This window comes from Anolis carolinensis, chromosome 5 (assembly GCF_035594765.1).
Source record: "Anolis carolinensis isolate JA03-04 chromosome 5, rAnoCar3.1.pri, whole genome shotgun sequence".
NCBI lineage: Eukaryota > Metazoa > Chordata > Lepidosauria > Squamata > Dactyloidae > Anolis > Anolis carolinensis.
This window is the reverse complement of record NC_085845.1, coordinates 167,635,503-167,655,749: the sequence shown is the minus strand read 5'-3', so window position 1 is coordinate 167,655,749 and position 20,247 is coordinate 167,635,503. Positions and strand designations below refer to the sequence as shown.

The 20,247-nt window shown below is 42.3% G+C and overlaps 1 protein-coding gene and 1 long non-coding RNA gene across 2 annotated transcripts in view; one reads left to right on the top strand and one right to left on the bottom strand.

Annotated features, from left to right (window-relative positions):
- Positions 1–5,348: 5,348 nt before the first annotated feature.
- LOC107983407 (uncharacterized) lies at positions 5,349–8,402 on the bottom strand. The gene is made up of 3 exons (XR_001730848.2): positions 8,041–8,402; positions 6,901–7,014; positions 5,349–5,667 (listed from the first exon to the last, which is right to left on the bottom strand). It is a non-coding gene; the product is annotated as an uncharacterized LOC107983407 (long non-coding RNA).
- Positions 8,403–13,160: 4,758 nt separating this feature from the next.
- Positions 13,161–20,247, top strand: part of hebp1 (heme binding protein 1) — a 36,134-nt gene continuing 29,047 nt past the window's right edge. The window contains exon 1 of the mRNA XM_062982873.1: positions 13,161–13,335. Coding sequence (XP_062838943.1) covers positions 13,258–13,335 — 78 coding nt within the window. The 5' untranslated portion in view covers positions 13,161–13,257. The remainder of the gene's footprint in view (positions 13,336–20,247) is intronic.

Below are 20,247 nucleotides of genomic sequence, written 5' to 3'. Positions count from 1 at the left end.
CACTTCTAAGCGGAAGAGCCAGCGTTGCCCACAGGCACCTCTGAGGTCATGTGGCCAACATGACTGTATGGAGCACCATTACCTTCCCGCCGGAGTGGTACCTATTGATCTACTCACGTTTGCATGTTTTCGAACTGCCACATTGGCATAAGCTGGGCCTAACAGTGGGAGCTCACACCGCTTCCTGGATTCGAACCGCTGACCTTTCGGTCAGCAAGGCCAGCAGCTCAGTGGTTTAATCTGCTGCGCCATCAGGGGCTCCAAAAGTATAACAACATTAACCTAAATATCTAACTGAATAATATACTCCTCTTCATGAGAACCAACATGCATTGTTGAGTGGCAAGGCTGCCCCAAGGACAGTTGATGGCTTTGAAGTCAATGGAGCAGTGAATTAACTCTAGGTTTAATTCTAAATCTTAAGAGATCTTCAGAACACTGAACTTTCTTTTGAAGATAGAATTCAGCACATTGGACAGCTCCTTTAAAATCTGGGTTGCATTTCCATCCCCACTTTTGAACCCTGGACCACAAAATAGTTATAGTGCTATGGTGCCACTAAAACTGCCACAACTACATCCTATGAAATCCTGAGATTTACAATTTGAGGAAGCCCTTTAGCTCTCTGGCTGAGAATTTCCCCAGAATTGTATAGGAGAGCTCTTTCACATTATACAATTATAGTGGTATAATTTAACTGCCATAGTTTCATCTTAAGGAATTTTAGCATTTACAGTTTAGAGAGGGGGTTTTTTGGGCGGTTTTTTTTTAGAATTTTCATCAACAGAGCTCATAGGATTCTCCAGGATGTGGTTGACACTGCCACTCCAGTTAAATTGGAAGCATAACCCTAAGACTGAATAATGTGAAAAAGCCTCTCAAAAGGATTGTTGTGATGCAGGGCTAAGGCTGCTTTTCTAGCCCAAGGACCAGATTGTTATCCAGAAGACTTCCTAGGACTCACAACAAGCCACCGTATTCTTTCCCACCCCATTCACACAAATATGAAAATATATAGGGAAATATTGTTCAGCTTTTCTTCAGGGAAAATGTCTTTTATCTCTTCAGCTGCTAATCAGAGATAAAGAGTGCTTTCCTAGCTTGAGTGGAGAAAGGTCAAGATTAGGGCTTAGGGTAAAGCATCTAGAGCAAAAACTGTTTGGCTAGTTGAACAGCCGTCTTCCACTGTATCTGGCCATGGACATAAAGTTCTCAATGCTTGATGTAAGAGTGGTTGAGATAACATAAATTGAGCACATTAGCACTCTGGCATTGCCACATGAATCACTACTACTCCTATGTTGGAATGCTTTATTATCTCATCAACATCTGAGCTGGCTCAATGAGCATTATTTGTCATAATGAACTTTTACCCATCATAATTAGCACTCAAGTATCTGCCTGCTATACACTTGTGATAATGAGGATTTTCTATCCAACATTTCTTGTAGGAATAATACTTCACAAAATACCCCCATGTGGTCAGAGCTGTGTTTTGCCAAGGCATTTTAAAAAAATAACATTTTTTAGAAATGGTTGAGTTTTTAAAAAAACTTTATTGTATGAGAGTATTCAACGCTGTAGTAAATATCACACTTCACCATATCAGTGCATAAGTAGAAGAAATCTTTTTCAGAATAAACATGAGGCTAAGGCCATGCTATAGCAACCTTATGGCATTAAAACTATAATGTTATCATATATTAGCTACTTGAAAGAGAGGGAAGGAGGGAGAACTCTTAACATGTCAGAACATATGTGTGTGTGTGTCATAATATTTATATTAATATAAATACTTGTAATATTTCCATCTTTCTGTTTAGAAAAATTGCCTGCTCAGGAGCCTCCTTTGCCCATTGTCTGTGTTCAGGTTATCGTTACAAGAGTTATATTCCACCATTCTGTCAGACAAATTGTACTCAGAATGCTAATAACAATACTATTTAAATAAAACTGAGTACAGTTAAGACATAAAAACTGTTGGAATTCAACCCCACGCTTTCCAAGTCTGCAGTCCTCAGTGAGGAAGAGTTAGTTAACTTAGAATAGCCTGAGGGAAATCCCTTCTCCCTTGACTCCTGGATAACAGTTGGAATGAATCTATTTCTTCTCTCCTCTCTGTTTCTGCTCTCATTTTGATTGGTTAAGTAGAATGGATATGTTGCAGGTGCATGCCTTTTGTCTTTGACTTCTACTTTTACATCTTAGTGTGTGCTGTGTGTTCTGAGACCTCTCTCTGCCTGTGTGTCAGGAGAGATGTAATGTATGGAGATTTCAAAACCCTAGAGAGATGGTTAGACAGAAGCTCAGATCCAGTTCTTTACTACTAAGAAATGTAATTATTATTTTTGTAAATAACCCTTTTGTAATCTTAAAGATTGAATTCTGCATGTTTGCCTCCTAAGCTCTAAATTCTTTTACAGCCACATGACAGTTCACACTCTGCTTGCTGTGAGCTGAATGCTCAATTATAAGTATCCTGTTTTTGCATATTTTGGATGCCATCCCATCGCCTTCAGTAGAAAACTTGATATCCCAGAAACATCTTATGATTCCTACCCAAACATGTCCTTAAAATGCTTCTTAGATCATGGCATAACAAAAGGGAACAATTCACAGCATTCTAAAAAATATTATTTCATTAACACTTGTGACCAGTTGCTTCCTATCAACTGCATGAAGCATGACAAAACCTTGCTTGATGTCATGGTTTCCATCATTTTAGGTGTGAGCTCTCATGCCTCAGAACATTTTAAACTATGGTTTAAAGCAAGACAATTCTTGGCCTATTCCTCAAGTTTAATCTTTCCAAGACATCAGGCAGATATTTCAGAGAGAGGATGATTACATTGGAAATGTCCTATCTCTCAACCGCTCTCTTAAAATGTATACATAAAGTGTCAGAAAAGGGAAGTTACAAGTGGCAGAAACCTATCTAAGATTGAAACACCACAGGGCTATTGACAAAAGCAAAAGTATATGCTTGCTTATTCTGTATGGGACCAACATTTTCTGTCTGTGACTAAAGTTGGGATGGAAATGATCTCACAGGGACTTCCCCAGTGACAAATTATTTGTATGAGCCATATGACAACAATTCTCATGACATAAAACTGAATTCATATGTGCAACCTGGGGTCCGCCAAATATTGCTGACTTCTAACTCTCATCATATTTGTCTATACTAATAAGGGCTATTGGGAGCTGCAATCCTACAATATCTAGAGTTTCACAAATCACCCAGGCCTAGTCGGGGTAACACTTTATAGTTGAGGTATTCTGGTTGTGTAAAAAGAAACCTTTTTTTCAAATCTTGCCTCTAACTGAGCCTCAACCCTCCACCTTGAAATAATAACATGCTCTTTCCCTTGCTATATCTTGCATTGCCATTTACTGCCTCCTCCTTCCTTTGCTGTCCTGCATTCTGGATTATAAATTCATTAAGGCAGGTCCCTTTGCACTCCATAAAGCATTCTGAACACCAAAAACGCTATAAATCCTTACTCTCATTCTCTTTGGATTTTAACCTTCTCACAGTTAATATAAATCATATTTCAGTTTTAGATGCTCTTCTATGCAAGTATATGGTTTGTATTTTGGCATTAAATATTTGGGCATGTTGTATTTTCAAAGCCTATTATTACAGCTCAGGGCATTTTATAGGTGATATACCCTTCATGGGAGTAAGTGATCCTGTTTTTGTCTCAGTATTCATTTTTAAAGTAACACAGATCAAAGGAATAAGGTGGGAATGAGATTTGTTGGACCACTGGGGAAACATTAGTGCTAACCAAGAGTCTTATAACTGGCCCGGAGCATCTTTCCACGAGCACCCTCGAACCACACTGGTGGTTTATCTTCCTCAAAACTGTGGCACTGATTGAAATCTGCTGTCAGCCAATAATTTCCTGAAAATACAGTTTCCTGAAAATGTAATCCTTCAAGTCTTCAAAACAGTGAGAATCCTGGTGGGCACTCGCCTCCATGATCATATTATACCCTATCCTGTAAGAGCTGTGGTGATTATCAATTTGCTTCTTGGAACAATTCAAAATGACCTTGGTAGTGAGCTTTAATGCCCACAACTACATAAATCCAAGATACCTTGAGGAAATCTCCTCTCATGCCGTACAGCCCCTCACTAATACCCTGGAGAACTTTTTAGGTTTATTTTTTTACTATTCCAAAGACCAGTTGTAGGGCACATCAGGCTCAGAAATGCCTTACAATTTTCCAAAAAAATTAAAACCAGAAGTGATCAGAAGCTATCTCTGACAGGTAGAGAAACCAGCTTTTACTCCTGGCAATTGGGGATCCCAAAAAAATCATGCAGGGGGTGCATGGGACCCAAACTCAAACATTGGTGGAAGCATATGGTTATGGACTATGGTTTAGAACAGGGGTGTCAAGGTCACTTTCATCAAGGGCCACATCAGCTTTATGGTTGCCTTCAAACTGCCATTGAATCCATGGATAAATTATTTACATAGTGATTGGTGCTTTTAAGTTTTTATTTAGTTTGGGTCCCCAGATGTTACTGAATGACAACTTCCATCACTTTTGATTATTCATCATATGGACTAGGGATAATGGGAATTGCAACCCAATGGCACTTGTGGCTCTGAAGTTGAAACAAGGTTAAAGGACCTTTTAAAGTCAGGTATCATATCCACAAGTCTTGTAACTAAATTCAAACTCTGAATTTAGGGTTATAAACAGAACAAACTACAGCCTTCCAGATGTCATTGTATCACAACTCTCATCAGCTCTAGTCATGATGACTAATGGAGAGGAATACAGGAGTTGTAGTCTAGCATCTGGAGAGCCATATAAAATGACATGGAGGATTAGATTCAGTCCATGGGATTTGAGTTTGACATATGTGATTTAGATGCTGCCCCAATATGGGAATGAGGAACCCTTCTCTGGGTCCTTGCTTTAATGGAGACATGACTGATTCTCAAGATAAGGCCAACTATACCTTTAGGCAATGTGATGCAAATCAACAAAATAGCAATCGCAGCAAAGATCTCTACCCAGGTGGTACCATCCTGTTCTTTGTCTCAAGTTGGGAGATGACATGTCAATCTCTGGCACAAGCAATACTGCCTTCCCAGGAGACACACCTAAACTTAAAGTATTGTATTCTTCCCCCAAGAGACTAGCTTGGTACTCTCTTCAGCAACATTTCACCACACGAGGAAGACTTTAATTTGGCAGGTGTTTGCTTCACAAGTTTTATTCTTTCATGTTTCATCTGCAGCACTTGTGTTTATGATATGGTTGCCATTTTGAAAGCTATTATATTCATTATCAACTTGCCATGCTCTAAGTCATTCTGAGAGATGTTTAGGTATCAGGAAGGTGAAACATAATTTTATTCCTACAAATAACAAATCGCCCCTCAACAATATACATTCCCCAGTACTGACTCCTTTTTGTTTACAGTCTCCAGCCTGTATCCGAGGCAGTTGACAACCTCCTGAAGCAAGTACATTCAATAAAGAAGAGGTTGGTGGAGCTGAATGAACGACTGAATGTCATGAGCAGGATCCTTTTCCCCATCCGATACAAAGCCTTAAGGAGTCGGAGGCCCAGCAGCATCCGCTGGAGGAGACGACCAGTCAGGCGGGATAGGATGTATGCGCAGATGAATTAGCTTCTTTTCTGAGAAGAAAGAAATGCTGCTTTTTTCTATTGCCAAAGTTCTTAAAGTACAATAAAAGACTGACTAAAAGAAAATGTATATATAATTTATTTATTGGAAACACTGTTTGTTTGTTTGTTTTAATATTAACAATCTTGGTCAAAGTAATAAACATTCAGGGGAAACAGGAGGAAAGAAGTGGGAAAAAGAAAAGACTACATGTATTGTGTGACCCTCATATCTTGCCTCTTTCTCAGAGTTTTATTCAAAGAGAATTTGCCATCGCTTTCATCTTAAGAGTACGGCTTCTCCAAGATCACCCAATAGGTTTCCATAGTGGAATAAGGATTTGAATATCTTGGAAGCCTGGTCCAACACTCAAACCACTATTCCAGGCTGACTGGGGGAAGCAGCTGTGTTGAGAGAATAACAATCAGTAATATTTCACTTTTCAAGTATCCAACAAGCCCTTCGAAGCAATGTTTCCACTGAGAAAAAAAAAATTTCAAAAATGCATGGGGTCTTGGTGGATCGCAAAAAAAGGCTGCACATGACTGGTGTGCAACATGTTTCTTTCCCCCATGATTCAAGTAACACTCACCACCCAAAGAAATAATAAATAATTACAGGGCTATTATTTGTTGGTTGTTCAGATATGGAGAGGACTGACAGAAAGCTTACTGCTCCTACTTTCAGAATACTTTGCCCTTAATCAAAAATGACTAGAACAGAATTTGTCAAGTGATTGACAAGCTCTGTTCTAGTCATCTTTCTTCACCAGCATCTTGCATCCTCAAAACTATAATTACTGCAAATACGCCATCATCCGAACTCCCATGAAACAGGACAGTTGAAGTCCCATTTATGTACTGAGTTAGTGTTTCCCTGGCATGACTGGCATTCTGGTCTGTCTTATCGTTTTTGATGTCACTGCCTTGATTCCTCTGGTGGATTTAAAATTATGCTTGTAAGAGTGTCCCAGATTTTATTTCCATGCCCTAACCTTTCACCTGATCCTTTCACCTGATCACAAGGCTTGATCTAAATCCAAGATGTCATTGTATTTATTGTTGCCACTGGTTCTTTTGTTCTGATGTCACAGGTCTTCCAATATGGAAAGGGTATAGAATCAGCATTCTGTAGCAAGGTCCCCATGACCTTCTGGAGAACAAATTAGTCAAATGTGGTCTAGGCAAAACTACAGTTATGTGGATCTGTAATTGGTTAAGTGAATGAACCTGAAGGGTACTCACCAATGCTTTCTCTTCATCCTGGAAATAAGTGATGGGTGGAGTGCCATAAGCAGGGTTCTGTCCTGGGCCCGGTTCCATTCAACATCTTTATCAATGACTTATGTAGATGAAGGGCTAGAAGGCATGAGCATCAAGTTTGCAGATGACACCAAACTGGGATAGCCAACACTCCAGAAGACAGGAGCAGAATTCAAAACAATCTTAACGGATTAGAGAGATGGGCCAAAACTAACAAAATGAAGTTCAATAGGGACAAATGCAAGATACTCCACTTAGGCAGAAAAAATGAAATTCAAAGATACAGAATGGGGGACGATGCCTGGCTCGATAGCAGTACGTGTGAAAAAGATTTTGGAGTCCTTGTGGACAACAAGTTAAACATGAACCAACAATGTCATGTGGTGGCTAAAAAAATCAATGGGATTTTGGCCTGCATAAATAGGAGTATAGCGTCAAAATTCAGGAAGGTCATGCAACACTTTTATTCTGCCTTGGTCAGACCACACCTGGAATACTGCATCCAATTCTGGGCACCGCAGTTGAAGGGAGATATTGACAAGCTGGAATGTGTCCAGAGGAGGGCAACTAAAATGATCAAGGGTCTGGAGAACAATCCCTATGAGGAGCAGCTTAAAGAGCTGGGTATGTTTAGCCTGCAGAAGAGAAGGCTGAGAGGAGACATGATGACCATCTATATATATAAAAGAGTAATGGCATCAGGGCGACACGCAAAACAACAAAAGTAAAGGCCCTCCAACCTTGAAATTTGGCAACATAACCCATCATCCACGGCTCCAGTAAGATACAGCACAATTAGATGCCAAACACAATCACAGGGCCAACAAAAGCCCAAAAACCGCAACAGGCGATCTGCGCCTGCGCGCACACCGCCCTCTCCTCCCTTCACGCGCGTGCACACACACACATATCATCCTCACCCAGGAGGCCTCACAAACACCTCGCCTCAGAGCTGGGCCTGGGCTGAAGGAAGGAAGGAAGGCAGGAAGGTGGATTAATCTGCCCTCTCCCCCTCAATCTCCTCCCCCCTCAGGCCCCATGGAGGGTCGCCGAGCAGCCCCCTCCTCCCGCCCCTCTCCCCTCCCCTCAGCGCCAGGAAGGCCCCGCGGACCCCTGCCTCACCCTCTCTCCTCCTCCCGGCCTCGGCCTCGGCCTTCCTCCTACCGGGCCCTCCGCAGCGCCGTCTGCACCCTGGCCCGCCTCAAGGACTTCTTCCCCGGTTCTTCTCTGAGGACTTCAAGGTGAGGGAGGAAGAGGACGGCATGGCTCTCGAGCAGGCCTGGACCTCCCCTCCAGTTGTTTTGGGCGCCAACCCCCGCCCTTCCCGACCTCAGGCCCCTTCCTTTCCCCCCTCACCTGGTTAAACGGCTGACGGGGGAAAAGTAAACAGCCTCAGACCAGGAAGGGTGGAAGTTGGCGCCCAAAACAACTCGAGGGAAGGCCCAAGTTGGCCCAGGCTGAGCCCCCCCCTTTTCTGTTGTTATTGTGGTTGTTGTTGTTCTCACCCACAAATGACAACCCCTCCAATGCCTCAGCAGCCCCCCTTTTTTCCCTCTCAAGCCTTCACCTTTCCCTTCCCTGTCAGTAATAATTATTATTAATATAATAATAACTGGTCATCCTTTAAGAATGTAATAGTAACCAATAATAATAGTCATTTATTATTGTTATTATAACAGTAATAATCATTCAACAATGCAATAATAACTAATCATAACAAGTTATTATTATTACAACTATAATAAACATTCAAGGCTGTCATAATAATTATTATTATAACACTGATAATCATCCAACAATGTATTAACAATTCAAAATAAGAGTAAATTATTATTATTATTATTATTATTATTATTATTATTATTATTACAGTGATAATCATTCACAAATTGAATAATAATTATTAGAACATTGATAATCATTCAACAATATAATAATAACTAATAATAGTAACTTATTATTTTTATAACACTCTGAAATCAGGAAAATTGGGAATGCCACAAAACAAACTATCACAGCCAGCTAACACCTCCCAAGAAAGGATTCTTCCAGAAAGGAAGCTCACAATGCAGTGAAGCAGTGTGTATTACCAGACTCATTATTATTATTATTATTATTATTATTATTATTATTATTATTATTATTATTATGTTGCTGTGAACTGTAAAAATGAATACAATCTGACTCCAAATATTCAAAAACAATAAAATCAATATATAAAAATTACTCTGTTATAACAAAACAGAACAATACAATCTCTAAAATCAAAACACTACATAAAGAACAACAATCTGAAAACAGGGCCATTCCACACAGGAAACAATCAGGGCCAGCTAACACCTCCCAACAAAGTATTCCCATCATCAAAGTCTGGCAGATCCTCTCTTTTCTGAGACCCACACACAATAGAAGCACATAAAATATCGCAAACAACACCACTCTCAAAACAAGGGAATTCCAGACAGGAAACAATCAGAGCCAGCTAACACCTCCCAACAAAAAATTCACTCAGCCAGAAAACAGCCAGGCTTTAAAGCTGCAAGCCCATTACATGGTAATCATTTTCCCTAATTCCAACATTCATACTTCCCTCCAACAGACAAAAAACAATCAGAAATATTGTATATTCACAACCTTGAGAAAATAATCTCCCCTGATGGCGCAGCATGTTAAACCGCTGAGCTGCTGAACTTCTGCACCCAAAGGTCGCAGATGAACACAGCCCCCACTATTAGCCCCGCCTTCTCCCAACCCAGAAGTTCAAAAACATACAAATGAGAGTAGATGAATAGGTGCCTCTGTGGCGGGAAGGTAATGACGCTCCATGCAGTCATGCTGACCACATGACCTTGGAGGAGTCTTCGGACAACGCCGGCTCTTCGGCTTAGAAATGGAGATGAGCACCAACCCCCAGAGTCAGACACGACTGGACTTAATGTCAGGGGAAAACCTTTACCCTTTACCTTAACTACCACCAATTCCTCAATACTTTATTCCCCATACCACCAGACTTCGCCACAGCAACGCGTGGCCGGGCACAGCTAGTGTATATATATATGTGAGGGAAAGTCATAGGGAGGAGGGAGGAGGTTCGTTTTCTGCTGGCCTGGAGACTAGGACACAGAACAACGGCTTCAACCTACAGGAAAGGGGATTACACTTGAATATTAGGGAGAACTTCCTCACTTTGAGAGCTGTTCAGCAGTGGAACTCTCTCCCCCAGACTGTGGTGGAGGCTCCTTCTTTGGAGGCTTTTAAGCAGAGGCTGGATGGCCATCTGTCGGGGATTCTTTGAATGCAATTTTCCTGCTTCTTGGCAGGGGGTTGGACTGGATGGCCCACGAGGTCTCTTCCAACTCTAGGATTCTATGATTCTATGATTCTTTTCAAAGCTATCACTATTACATTTACTAAACCCTATAGTGCAATTAACAGTGTTATTCCATCACATTCAAGTGATACCTTCTTCCTTCTGAAACTCAATTCTATTTTACAGTAAAAACAAGGCTGTGTAAAATAGAGCATGATTTATATTCACACAGAACAGATTCCTCAGCCCAGAGATCTTTCTTTCTAACCGTATGTTTTGAGTCCTGCTTTGACCCTGCAACCCAGAAGTCTGCCATCCTTGACATGAACAGTGCTGAACTGGACAGGCTTCCATGTGCATCTTCTATGTACATCTTCTGTGGTTAGAAGAATGACCTTATTAATTTAATCTACTTAAACTTTGTTGCTATAAACATTTCCAACAGTTGAGTTCATGACCGATTAGGAATGTGGAAGTCAAACAAGCTGGATATCTCCAGGCAATATTAGAATGGATCTTGTGTATGGGGATAGATGATTCAGAGTGTTTTTCAAATTGTTCATGCCAAAATATTTCAGAAATACACTGAAAACGTAGTCTATATATGTGTGTTAGCACAAAAAGCACTTGTTTATCACATGGAAGATTCATAATCATGCAACCAAAACTGGCCTCTGATCCTATCATGCATTTCTCAGCCTCTGGATATCAGCAACATATGTACAGCAACATATATACCTGTTCTTGCCACGTATGATCTATTCCTACACAGAGTTGACTGCATGCCAGTTACTACACAGGATTTTATCAGAACTTTGAAAGGTTACATCTTCTGAACTTCCGTTTCTAGAATCCTAAAGCCAGCAATGTCAGCAGTCTTGATCATGAGAGTGGTTGTCCAAAAATCAACAAACAAGTTGCAACATCTCAAGTCACTTTCATTTAAAATCTATCACTTTTTCCACTTATGTGTTTAAAATTGGATCGAAGGGGATGAAAGGGAAGATACATCTCCCAAGTGCTGAATTGTGGCTTATTATTGTTTTTATTTTCAAAAAAAGCCCAATGCATGTTGGCCTATATATACGCGTGAATTGCCTTCTTCAAGGTCAGTATACAATCCAGGAGAAGAATTTTCTGGAGCGCAAAATCTCATTTCATTTGTTGGGCTGAAGGGAAAAAGAACATGAATGGGAAAATGGGAAAAGATTTTCAGCTCTGCACATTTCTGCTGCTATACTACATGCTACCCATGCAGATGGTGACTGGAATTTATACATAGGCAGAAACACACTGGGCTTGTTTCAAACTAATAACAACACCAATGTGCACTTGGAGACATATAACCCCTTTTTCCCAGTGTATTCTTTGAGGTGTTCTCCAGTCATGTTAAAAAATAGGATCTTTTAATTTAATACCCTGGGATTGAAGCTCTCCTCCTTATTTCTTCGGAGTATGTGCACCAGGAACAGCATTGGAGGGTGTATCTACACCAGGCATGGGCAAATTTGGGCCCTCCAGGTGTTTTGGACATCAATTCCCACAATTCCCAACAGCCTATGGAGAGGACCGGTGGCTCAGTGTGTTAAAGCGCTGAGCTGCTGAACTTGCAGACCGAAAGGTCCCAGGTTCAAACCCGGGGAGCGGAGTGAGCGCCCACTGTTAGCTCCAGCTTCTGCCAACCTAGCAGTTCAAAAACATGCCAATGTGAGTAGATCAATAGGTACCGCTCCGGCGGGAAGATAACGGTGCTCCATGCAGTCATGCCGGCCACATGACCTTGGAGGTGTCTACGGACAACGCCAGCTCTCCAGCTTAGAAATGGAAATGAGCACCAACCCCCAGAGTTGGACACGACTGGACTTAACGTCAGGGGAAACCTTTACCTTTACTTTATAATTGCCATTTATTTCCAAAGGGATGTGTGCACTGCCCAGAGACTGGGTGCAGTTGTTTCCAATATGGTGCCTCAAGAAACCACAGATCCCAGAATACCGAGGCATGTCATTGACATTCATTTTATGGCGTAGATCAGGGGTCTCCAAACTAAGGCCCGGGGGCCGGATGCGGCCCTCCAAGGTCATTTACCTGGCCCCCACCCTCAGTTTTAATAATATAATATATTGTATATACATATAATATTGATAATAATATTATGTTATACAATATAATACTAATAATAATAATACCATATAATAATATTAATTATATGTTATATATTACTAATAATATTACAGTGTACTGGTATAGTTCAATATAGTAATATATAATGCTAATATTGTGCTATGCTAATAATATAATATATTGTATGTACATACAGTTGCTCTGAGTCCCCTTTGTGGTGAGAAGGGTGGGATATAAATGTAGTAAATAAATGCAGTAAATAAATAATTCATTTTAGACTTAGGCTCGGCCAAAGTCTGAAATGACTTGAAGACACACAACAACAACAGCCCTAATTAACTTGACTATCTCATTGGCCAGAAGCAGGCCCACACTTCCCATTGAAATCCTGATAGGTTTATGTTGGTTAAAATTGTTTTCATTTTAAAATATCGTATTGTTCTTTCATTGTTGTTGTTGCTGTTTTGCACTACAAAAAATAAGACATGTGCAGTGTGCATCGGAATTTGATCGTATTTTTTTTCAAATGATAATCCGGCCCCTCAACAGTCTGAAGGATTGTGGACCGGCCCTCGGCTTCAAAAGTTTGAGGACCCCTGGCGTAGATGCACCCCAAGGCTTTCCTCCGCTTGACTGGCACAAGAGCACGACCAGGGCAGGGAAAGGCCCCCTTGGGCGACTCTCTCCCCGCCTGGGCCGGCCTGTGGCTCCTCCAGCGGTGTTGTGCAAAGGCTGCCTCCTGCCTCCTCCTCCTCGGCGCCTGGGCTGAGCCTGCAGCTGCCCAACCTCTGGGTTCACCGGGGCGGAGTCCTTCCTCCTCCCTCTCCCTGCCCACTCCCTTTCCCTTCGTGCCAGCGCCAAGAGGAGCGACAGCCCAGCTGCGGCCAACCTCGCCCCGCTGCACCATGTTTGGCATGATCAAGAATTCCCTGTTTGGCTCGGCGGAGGTCTGGCCCTGCCGAGTGCTGAGCCAAGGGGAGAAGGTAGGAGCCGCAAGGGAGCGAAGGAGGCAGGGAGGGAAAGAGCCAGCCCACACGATTGGGATCTAGGAGGGAGCTCTGCACACCAGCCCCTTAAGGGTGCATCTACGCCAGGCATGGGCAAACTTCGGCCCTCCAGGTGTGTTGACTTCAGTTCCAACCATTCCTAACCACCATGTCAGACTACACAGAGATGCCATTCAAAGCATGTGGACAGTTTCAACAGAAAGGAGGAAACCATGAAAATAAACAACATCTGGCTACCAGTATAAAATATTATAGAATCAGGACAGTAAATAAAGAGCAACACAAAAAACGGGAATTGCAGACAAGAAACAATCAGAGCCAGCTCACACCTCCCAACAAGGGATTCCGCCCCCCCCCCAAGACAGGAAGCAATCAGGCTTTGAAGCTGCAAGGCTTTTCAATGTTAATCAAGGTAGCCAGTTGACACATTCACACCTGCCTCAAACAGACAAGAGTTCTTTCTCCCTCCCTGGACATTCTGCAGATAAATAAACCCCACGTGCCTAGTTTCCAACAGACCTCACAACCTCTGAGAATGCCTGCCACACAAGGTCAAAATGTTCCCCCCATTTCCAACAATCACTAGAGCTACTTCTCTACATCTTAGGGCCCTTCCAGACAGGCCTATATCCCAGAACTTGTCTCGGTTTTACCTGAGGCATCCAAATGATGCCTCAGGTAAAACCAAATTAATCTGGAGAAAACTGGGACTTCTCAGTTTGTTCCTGATTAATAAAACACCTGGAAAGATCCAGACCTTAACCTAAGGTCTGGATTTTTCCAGGTGTGACCCTTTGGTGATTGATCCTCTGGATTGCTTCTGCAGTCCCAGGGGTCAGTCCCCACAGCCAGCCTGGTTTTTCAGGCTTCCCCATCCCACCCCCTAAATGTACCCAAAATTCCCCTCCCCATCTCCTGACACGCAGAGGGGTCTATGCTGTCAACAGGTCCATTAGGTAAGTTTTTAGTGGGGAAATGGGTTGGGTGTCATCTATTTTCTGTATTTATTTATTTGCCATATTTGTACCCCGCCCTTCTCACCCCGAAGGGGACTCAGAGTGGCTCACATATGAATCGGCAACAATTTGATGCCATACAAACATACAACAGCAAATAACTCAAAATATTAAAAATCAATTGCTAAAAACATATCATTCATTAAAATCAATTTTAAGATCACACCATCCAATATCATAGTCCAAGGTCATTCCAGTTATCAATTGCACCATTTTGTATTCGCATTACTGCACTGAAGATTTTTATCCAAAAGCTTGGTCCCACATCCATGTCTTCACTTTATTCCTAGCTACCCCCTGAGGGAAAGCCTAGGGTTTTGGTTGGGGGTAAGGACAGAAATCCTTTGGTTGGGGGTAAGGACAGAAAGTGAGTTAAAATAGCCCAGTTCCTCCCAGATTTCTGGCCTGTGTGAAAAGGCCCTTAGAAAGCCTTTCTGGTGTCAAATACCATCTATACATCATCTTATAAAAGTTTCCTTTCAAGTCATTGCTGAATGAAAAATTCAGGCTCTTTGTCCAGACCCTTTTCATCTGTATTTGTTTACCAATGTTTTGTGACCCCCATTAGGTTTCTATGGCTGACTGGAGATTTGAGCCCTAGTCCGCCACATAAACCACTGCACCTTTTAGGGACACCTAAGCAGTTCTGGGTCTTGTTGGGCCTTGGAGGGGAAACCACTCAACCAATAATATTTAAATTGTGAGAGCTGTGTATCATTGACAGCCTTAGTACAGACTCCAGAGGTGGTTTTTAAACATCGTTTCATAATTGCAATAAGATTATCATTTAAGTAGCAAGAAATGTTCTCCATGGCCTCTCCTACTGGACTATGTGCTGCCATAATCTGAGGTTACATAACATCTGGGGCCAATTATGTTCAAAATTAACAAACCTTCCCTCTCATAAATATCAACACTTCTAACTTCCAGAGGTAGACTAAAGTCCAGATGTGCCTTTTGTACTCTGTAGTTTTCTTCATTCATGCAGCATTTGTACAAGCCACTCCCAAGTTCTCTAGCTGTCTCACAATGTGTTTTTTTAAAAAATAAAATAAAATATAAAGCCAAACATGCCCCTTTAGTAATGTATTATATCATAGCCTTAAAATATCCCATGCAGAACTGGGTTTAGACTGTTAGCCAAATCACACAGATAAAATACAGTGGATCAAAACATGCCACAACTTCTACTGGCCTAGGAATATGAGAAAGGTTTCCCTCACCTGACACTGAAATGGCTATCAAGAAAGTGCAAGATGAACTTCTGGAAAAGGGCATGGCATAAGCAGGGTACTAACACTGAAGGTCAACATCATGCCTCACTGCCATTAGTGCCTAAGGGGTCCAGGCGGGGATGTGTGTGTCATCTTCCCATTGCACTGTGAGACTCTACCCAATTTGGGCTGGGTGTGCCGTCGCGCCTGGGGCTGTAAACTCTTAGTGAAAGAAGCATGGACGTGACATCTTTCCCCAGGGGATTGCTTCTTGCCCTCCTTTAGGGAAACTGGAACTCCCAAGGACCAAAACACTGTAGTTAACTCAAAAACTGGGTTTATTCTTCACAAAGGGGGTAAAAGAAAATATACATTACAGTCTTTGATTGTTTAAGTCCATGAAGCTTGTCCAGATCCCTCTTTCTCTGGCTGTGAATGCCGGAGCAAACTCAGCCTCAGTCCAATGACCTATATCTGAAGACAAGAGTCTTCCTCTGTTGCCAAAGGACTGATGTGAAGGTGCTTGAGACTCCTCAACGTTGTTCAGGTTGGCCCTGAACATGAAGTGTGAGTCCCAAGGGTAAGAACCTCAGAATTGGTGCTGAGAGGTAACTTTTAAAGGGCTTTTTGAGCCAAGCCTCTCTTTCACGTCCATCCGATACAGAACTTGCTGATGGAATGAAAAGGAGGAAACACAGTCCTACTCCAGGAAGAGGTGGAGCCAAACAGTTTTGCTGAGTGAGCAATGTAACAGGTACAAACAACATTGATTGACAGATATAAATAACCAATCCAACTACATTTACGGGGTAAGGGCAAAATCAGGCATGATACAGCAATTCAGATCTTAAAACTTATAGTTTGACATATAGATGGCGCCACTCGCGCCGTCACACTCTTGGCCTAGATTTCCGGACTTTCGGAAATCTAAACAAAATGGAGTTAAATACCTTTAACTCTAATAACTTTAAGACTGTATGTCTTCTGAAAATAACACAACCATGTCGCTAATAGGCCTGTCAAATAAAGAAACCTTTTCGTTAGAGACCTTAACCTGGGCCTTATGCACTCTATTGTCAGAGCTAGGATATAATTTTGACACAATACCCTTAGCCCATTGGTATCTAGGAGCATCTTTGTTTAAGTAACACCAAATCCCCAACCTTTACGTTGGCACCTAACAATCCAAAACCCATAGTTTCTTAGGGCAGACTGAGTAATTGACCTTCCTTGGTGTTTGACTTTTGTGTGGAAATGCTGTGTCAACAGCAGAGCTATGTGGCTATGGTGTGGCAAAATAAAAGGATTTTTAACACAGGATCTAATCTTTGCTCTTTTTAGTCTACCTCCAACCCTAAGGAGACCCTCATTGTCCAGGAAGGGGTTCAAGTCCTTTAAACAACTATTTTTGGGCAAGGATGCTTTTCTTTCTAGACAAGCTATTTCTTCTAAAAAAAACACTGTCTTTGAGTGGATCTCAGGATGACTGTTGAGGCTTTTGAAAGATCTTGGGGCTGAATTGCACCACTGTTTTTTGTAGTGATGTAATGTATGAGCCTGGCAATGGCTGCCTGAAGTCTAGTCCATTTTGAAAATCTTTCAAACTTGGCTGGATTTAAACCTTGCCTTGATAAGTCTTGGCCATCGATGGTAGATTTGCAGGACTGAATTTCTGGCAACTCAGTGTCTTTGAGCACGGAAATGCTTTCTGGAAAGGAAGGATTTTGAAGACATTTGGGTCCAGTGATCCAGGATGACTTGGACAACTTTGCGGCTGATGTTCCTCGGGATGTCACATCTGCCGGATTTTCTGAAGTGGATATGTAATGCCACTGTTCTTCTCCCTCCGCACACACGCTGGCTGGTTCAGCGTAGTTGCTTCTGAAGAGGTCTTCCACGAACTGGGTGATCTGGGTCTTTACCTTCGGATCCTTTAGCATCCTTCTTCTTAAGGACAGGAGACGATGAAGGGCAACATCTCTGTTGTTGGGTAGAAATGGTCTTACCGGCTTGAAAGGTAAAGGTGCTATCCAATTATCTTCAGAGTCTTGAGTGACTTGGCTGTTCATCATCTCAAGGAACTTCTGTTCATTTTTAGAGAAGGCTGTTTGCTCATCTCTCTCTGTGACTTCGATGATGGAAGAGTAATTGGGCATTACTCCCTGGCAGCAAACTGAGATGTGGCTGGCACATCCTTGCATTAGTGAAGGCCTTTTAGTGACAGGCTGGAACATCTTGTTCAGGCAGACTGGGCCTAACACCGTCCATCCTAAAGGCAACTGCTGGGCCATGGGTGATCCCTTAGGACCTTCAATCTGGTTGCTAACACGGAACAGTGTGGGACAATCTGCACCGATAAGCATTACGATGTCTGTTTCTAAGTCCAAAGCTGGAATTAGATCTTGAATACCTTTGAGATGAGGATGGGCTTGTACCACCTCTTTCGTGGCTATCTGTTCTTTGTTCCTGGGAATCAGGCTGCATTCTATAAGGTCAGGAAGATCGTATCTGACCTTTTGTCCGACAGGCGAGATTTTGAACTTTGTTGCAACTCTGCCATTCATCTTATTCTTTCCAGAACAAGTGGATATGGTGTAATCTATTGTCTCGGTATGAAGGTTGAACATGTTGAAGAACTCTGGGGTTGCAAGAGATGCGTCACTTTGGGCATCCAAGGCGACATAGACCCTTTTCTTATTCCACGGCTGCTTGTCTGGATACACCTCTGCCAGGCAGATTGGGTGGCAAATCCTGGGCTTGTGGCTATTTTGACAAAGCTTGGTGCAGGCAACCGCAGGAGCCTTGAGGGCTACCTGAGGTTCTGTAGGCTTTTGGTCTTCTTTGGTTTCTTCTTTGGTAGGAGAATTTAACTTTGCTTTGAATTGAGGGGAATCGAAGTTGTGCATTGCAGAGCAATGCTTGATGCTGTTGCAGTGTTGGCATTTAACCTTTTCTTTGCAGTCTTTGGAGAAGTGAATAGTGGCGCCGCAGCATCTAAAGCACACCTTGGCCTTTTGAACTATTTGGAGTAGTTCTTTGTAAGGCTTCTTTGCGAACTCTCTGCATTCAGCTAGGCTGTGTGGCCTTTGATGAATGGGACAGGATATGGTGTTGTTGCTGACTGGTTGAGCAGAAGCTGCAGGAGTTGTGTCTGTCATCTTGACACTTAGGTTCCTTCTAAGATCTTTGCCCTGGGCTTTGTCTTCTTTGGAGGTCTTTTCAGGCTTTAGGTCTTGGTACAAAGCGAGAAGACCTGTTTGATTGCCCGGGATTGTTTGAGTTGGTTTTGGGGTTTTTGGGGGGCATGGTTCTGTGGTAAAGAAAATGCTGGACTTGATGAGCTTCTGGGGTCCCCGGCCACAGCCAGTCTAGCTTTGAGTTTATATCGAGCTGTCTCCAACCTGGTGTCCTTCTGATATGTTGAACTACAATTCTTTTCCACCCATATATATGGGGCAGACAAAGAAAAAGTGGGAGATGGAGTTTCCCTTTACCTACCCCACACCTTTCTAGAAGCATTTCTGTTCAGGGTACCAGCCAGCCATGGCCTTCTCTAAAATTCCCATTCTGTTCTACGCCACCTGTTTTCTAATCCAATTGACATTCATTGCCAGTCAGCCTTTGTATTCCTCATTGAGCTGCTACAGGGATTGTCCCATCACCTGATTTCTCATGGTTCTCCCAGACTGGCCGAAAGAGTTCTCTTTGTAGCTCCTTGGAATTTGCAGTTTATTATCACTTCCTCATCTTCTCCTCATCTTCTGTTAGCTGGCCCTGATTGATTCATGTCTGGAATTCTTCTGTTTTCTGAGTGGTGTTTTTTATTTACTGTCCTGATTTTAGAATTTTTTAAATACTTGTAGCCATATTTTGTTCATTTTCATGGTTTCCTCCTTTCTGTTTAATTGTCCACATGCTTGTGCATTTCAATGGCTTCTCTGTGAAGTCTGACATGGTTGTTGTGAGAGTGGTCCAGCATTGGACCAGCTAATACCTCCAAACAAAGGATTCCACCAGGCAGTAAGCAGCCAGACCTTGAAGTTGAAAAACTATTCAATGCTAATCAAGGTGGCCAATTGAAACATTCACATCTGCCTCAAACAGACAAGAGTTCTTTCTCCCATCCTGAACTTTCCACAGATATATAAATCCCACTGACTAGTTTCCAACATACCTCACAACCTCTGAAGATGCCTGCCATAGATGCATGCAAAACATCAGGAAAGAGTGCTTCTGGAACATTGGCCATACAGCCCGGACAACTCACAGCAGTCCAGTGATTCTGGCCATGAAAGCCTTTGACAACACATTGTGTTGACATGCCTCCCAATTAAAAAGGAACTCATTTGAGAGTGGGGATAAAATGTTACACCTGGTTCTTGGAATTGCCAGAAAATTGTCCAAGAGACCAAAAAAGCTGTGAAAGATGGCTTTAAAAAATAATTCCTCCCCCAACACCAAGAATGAAAACATACATCACAACATCTCAACCAATTGTCCCATCTGAAGGAGCCCTCAGTTATCTGTAACATTAAGAACACAAGCTGAGTTTACTATTAGAGGGAATAATTGGGTCTGATTCTCTCTGCCGCTTAACCGGTATGTGGGTCATTCCTCTCACGGGCTGCTCTAGTGACGAAATCCACCAAAAAGGTGAA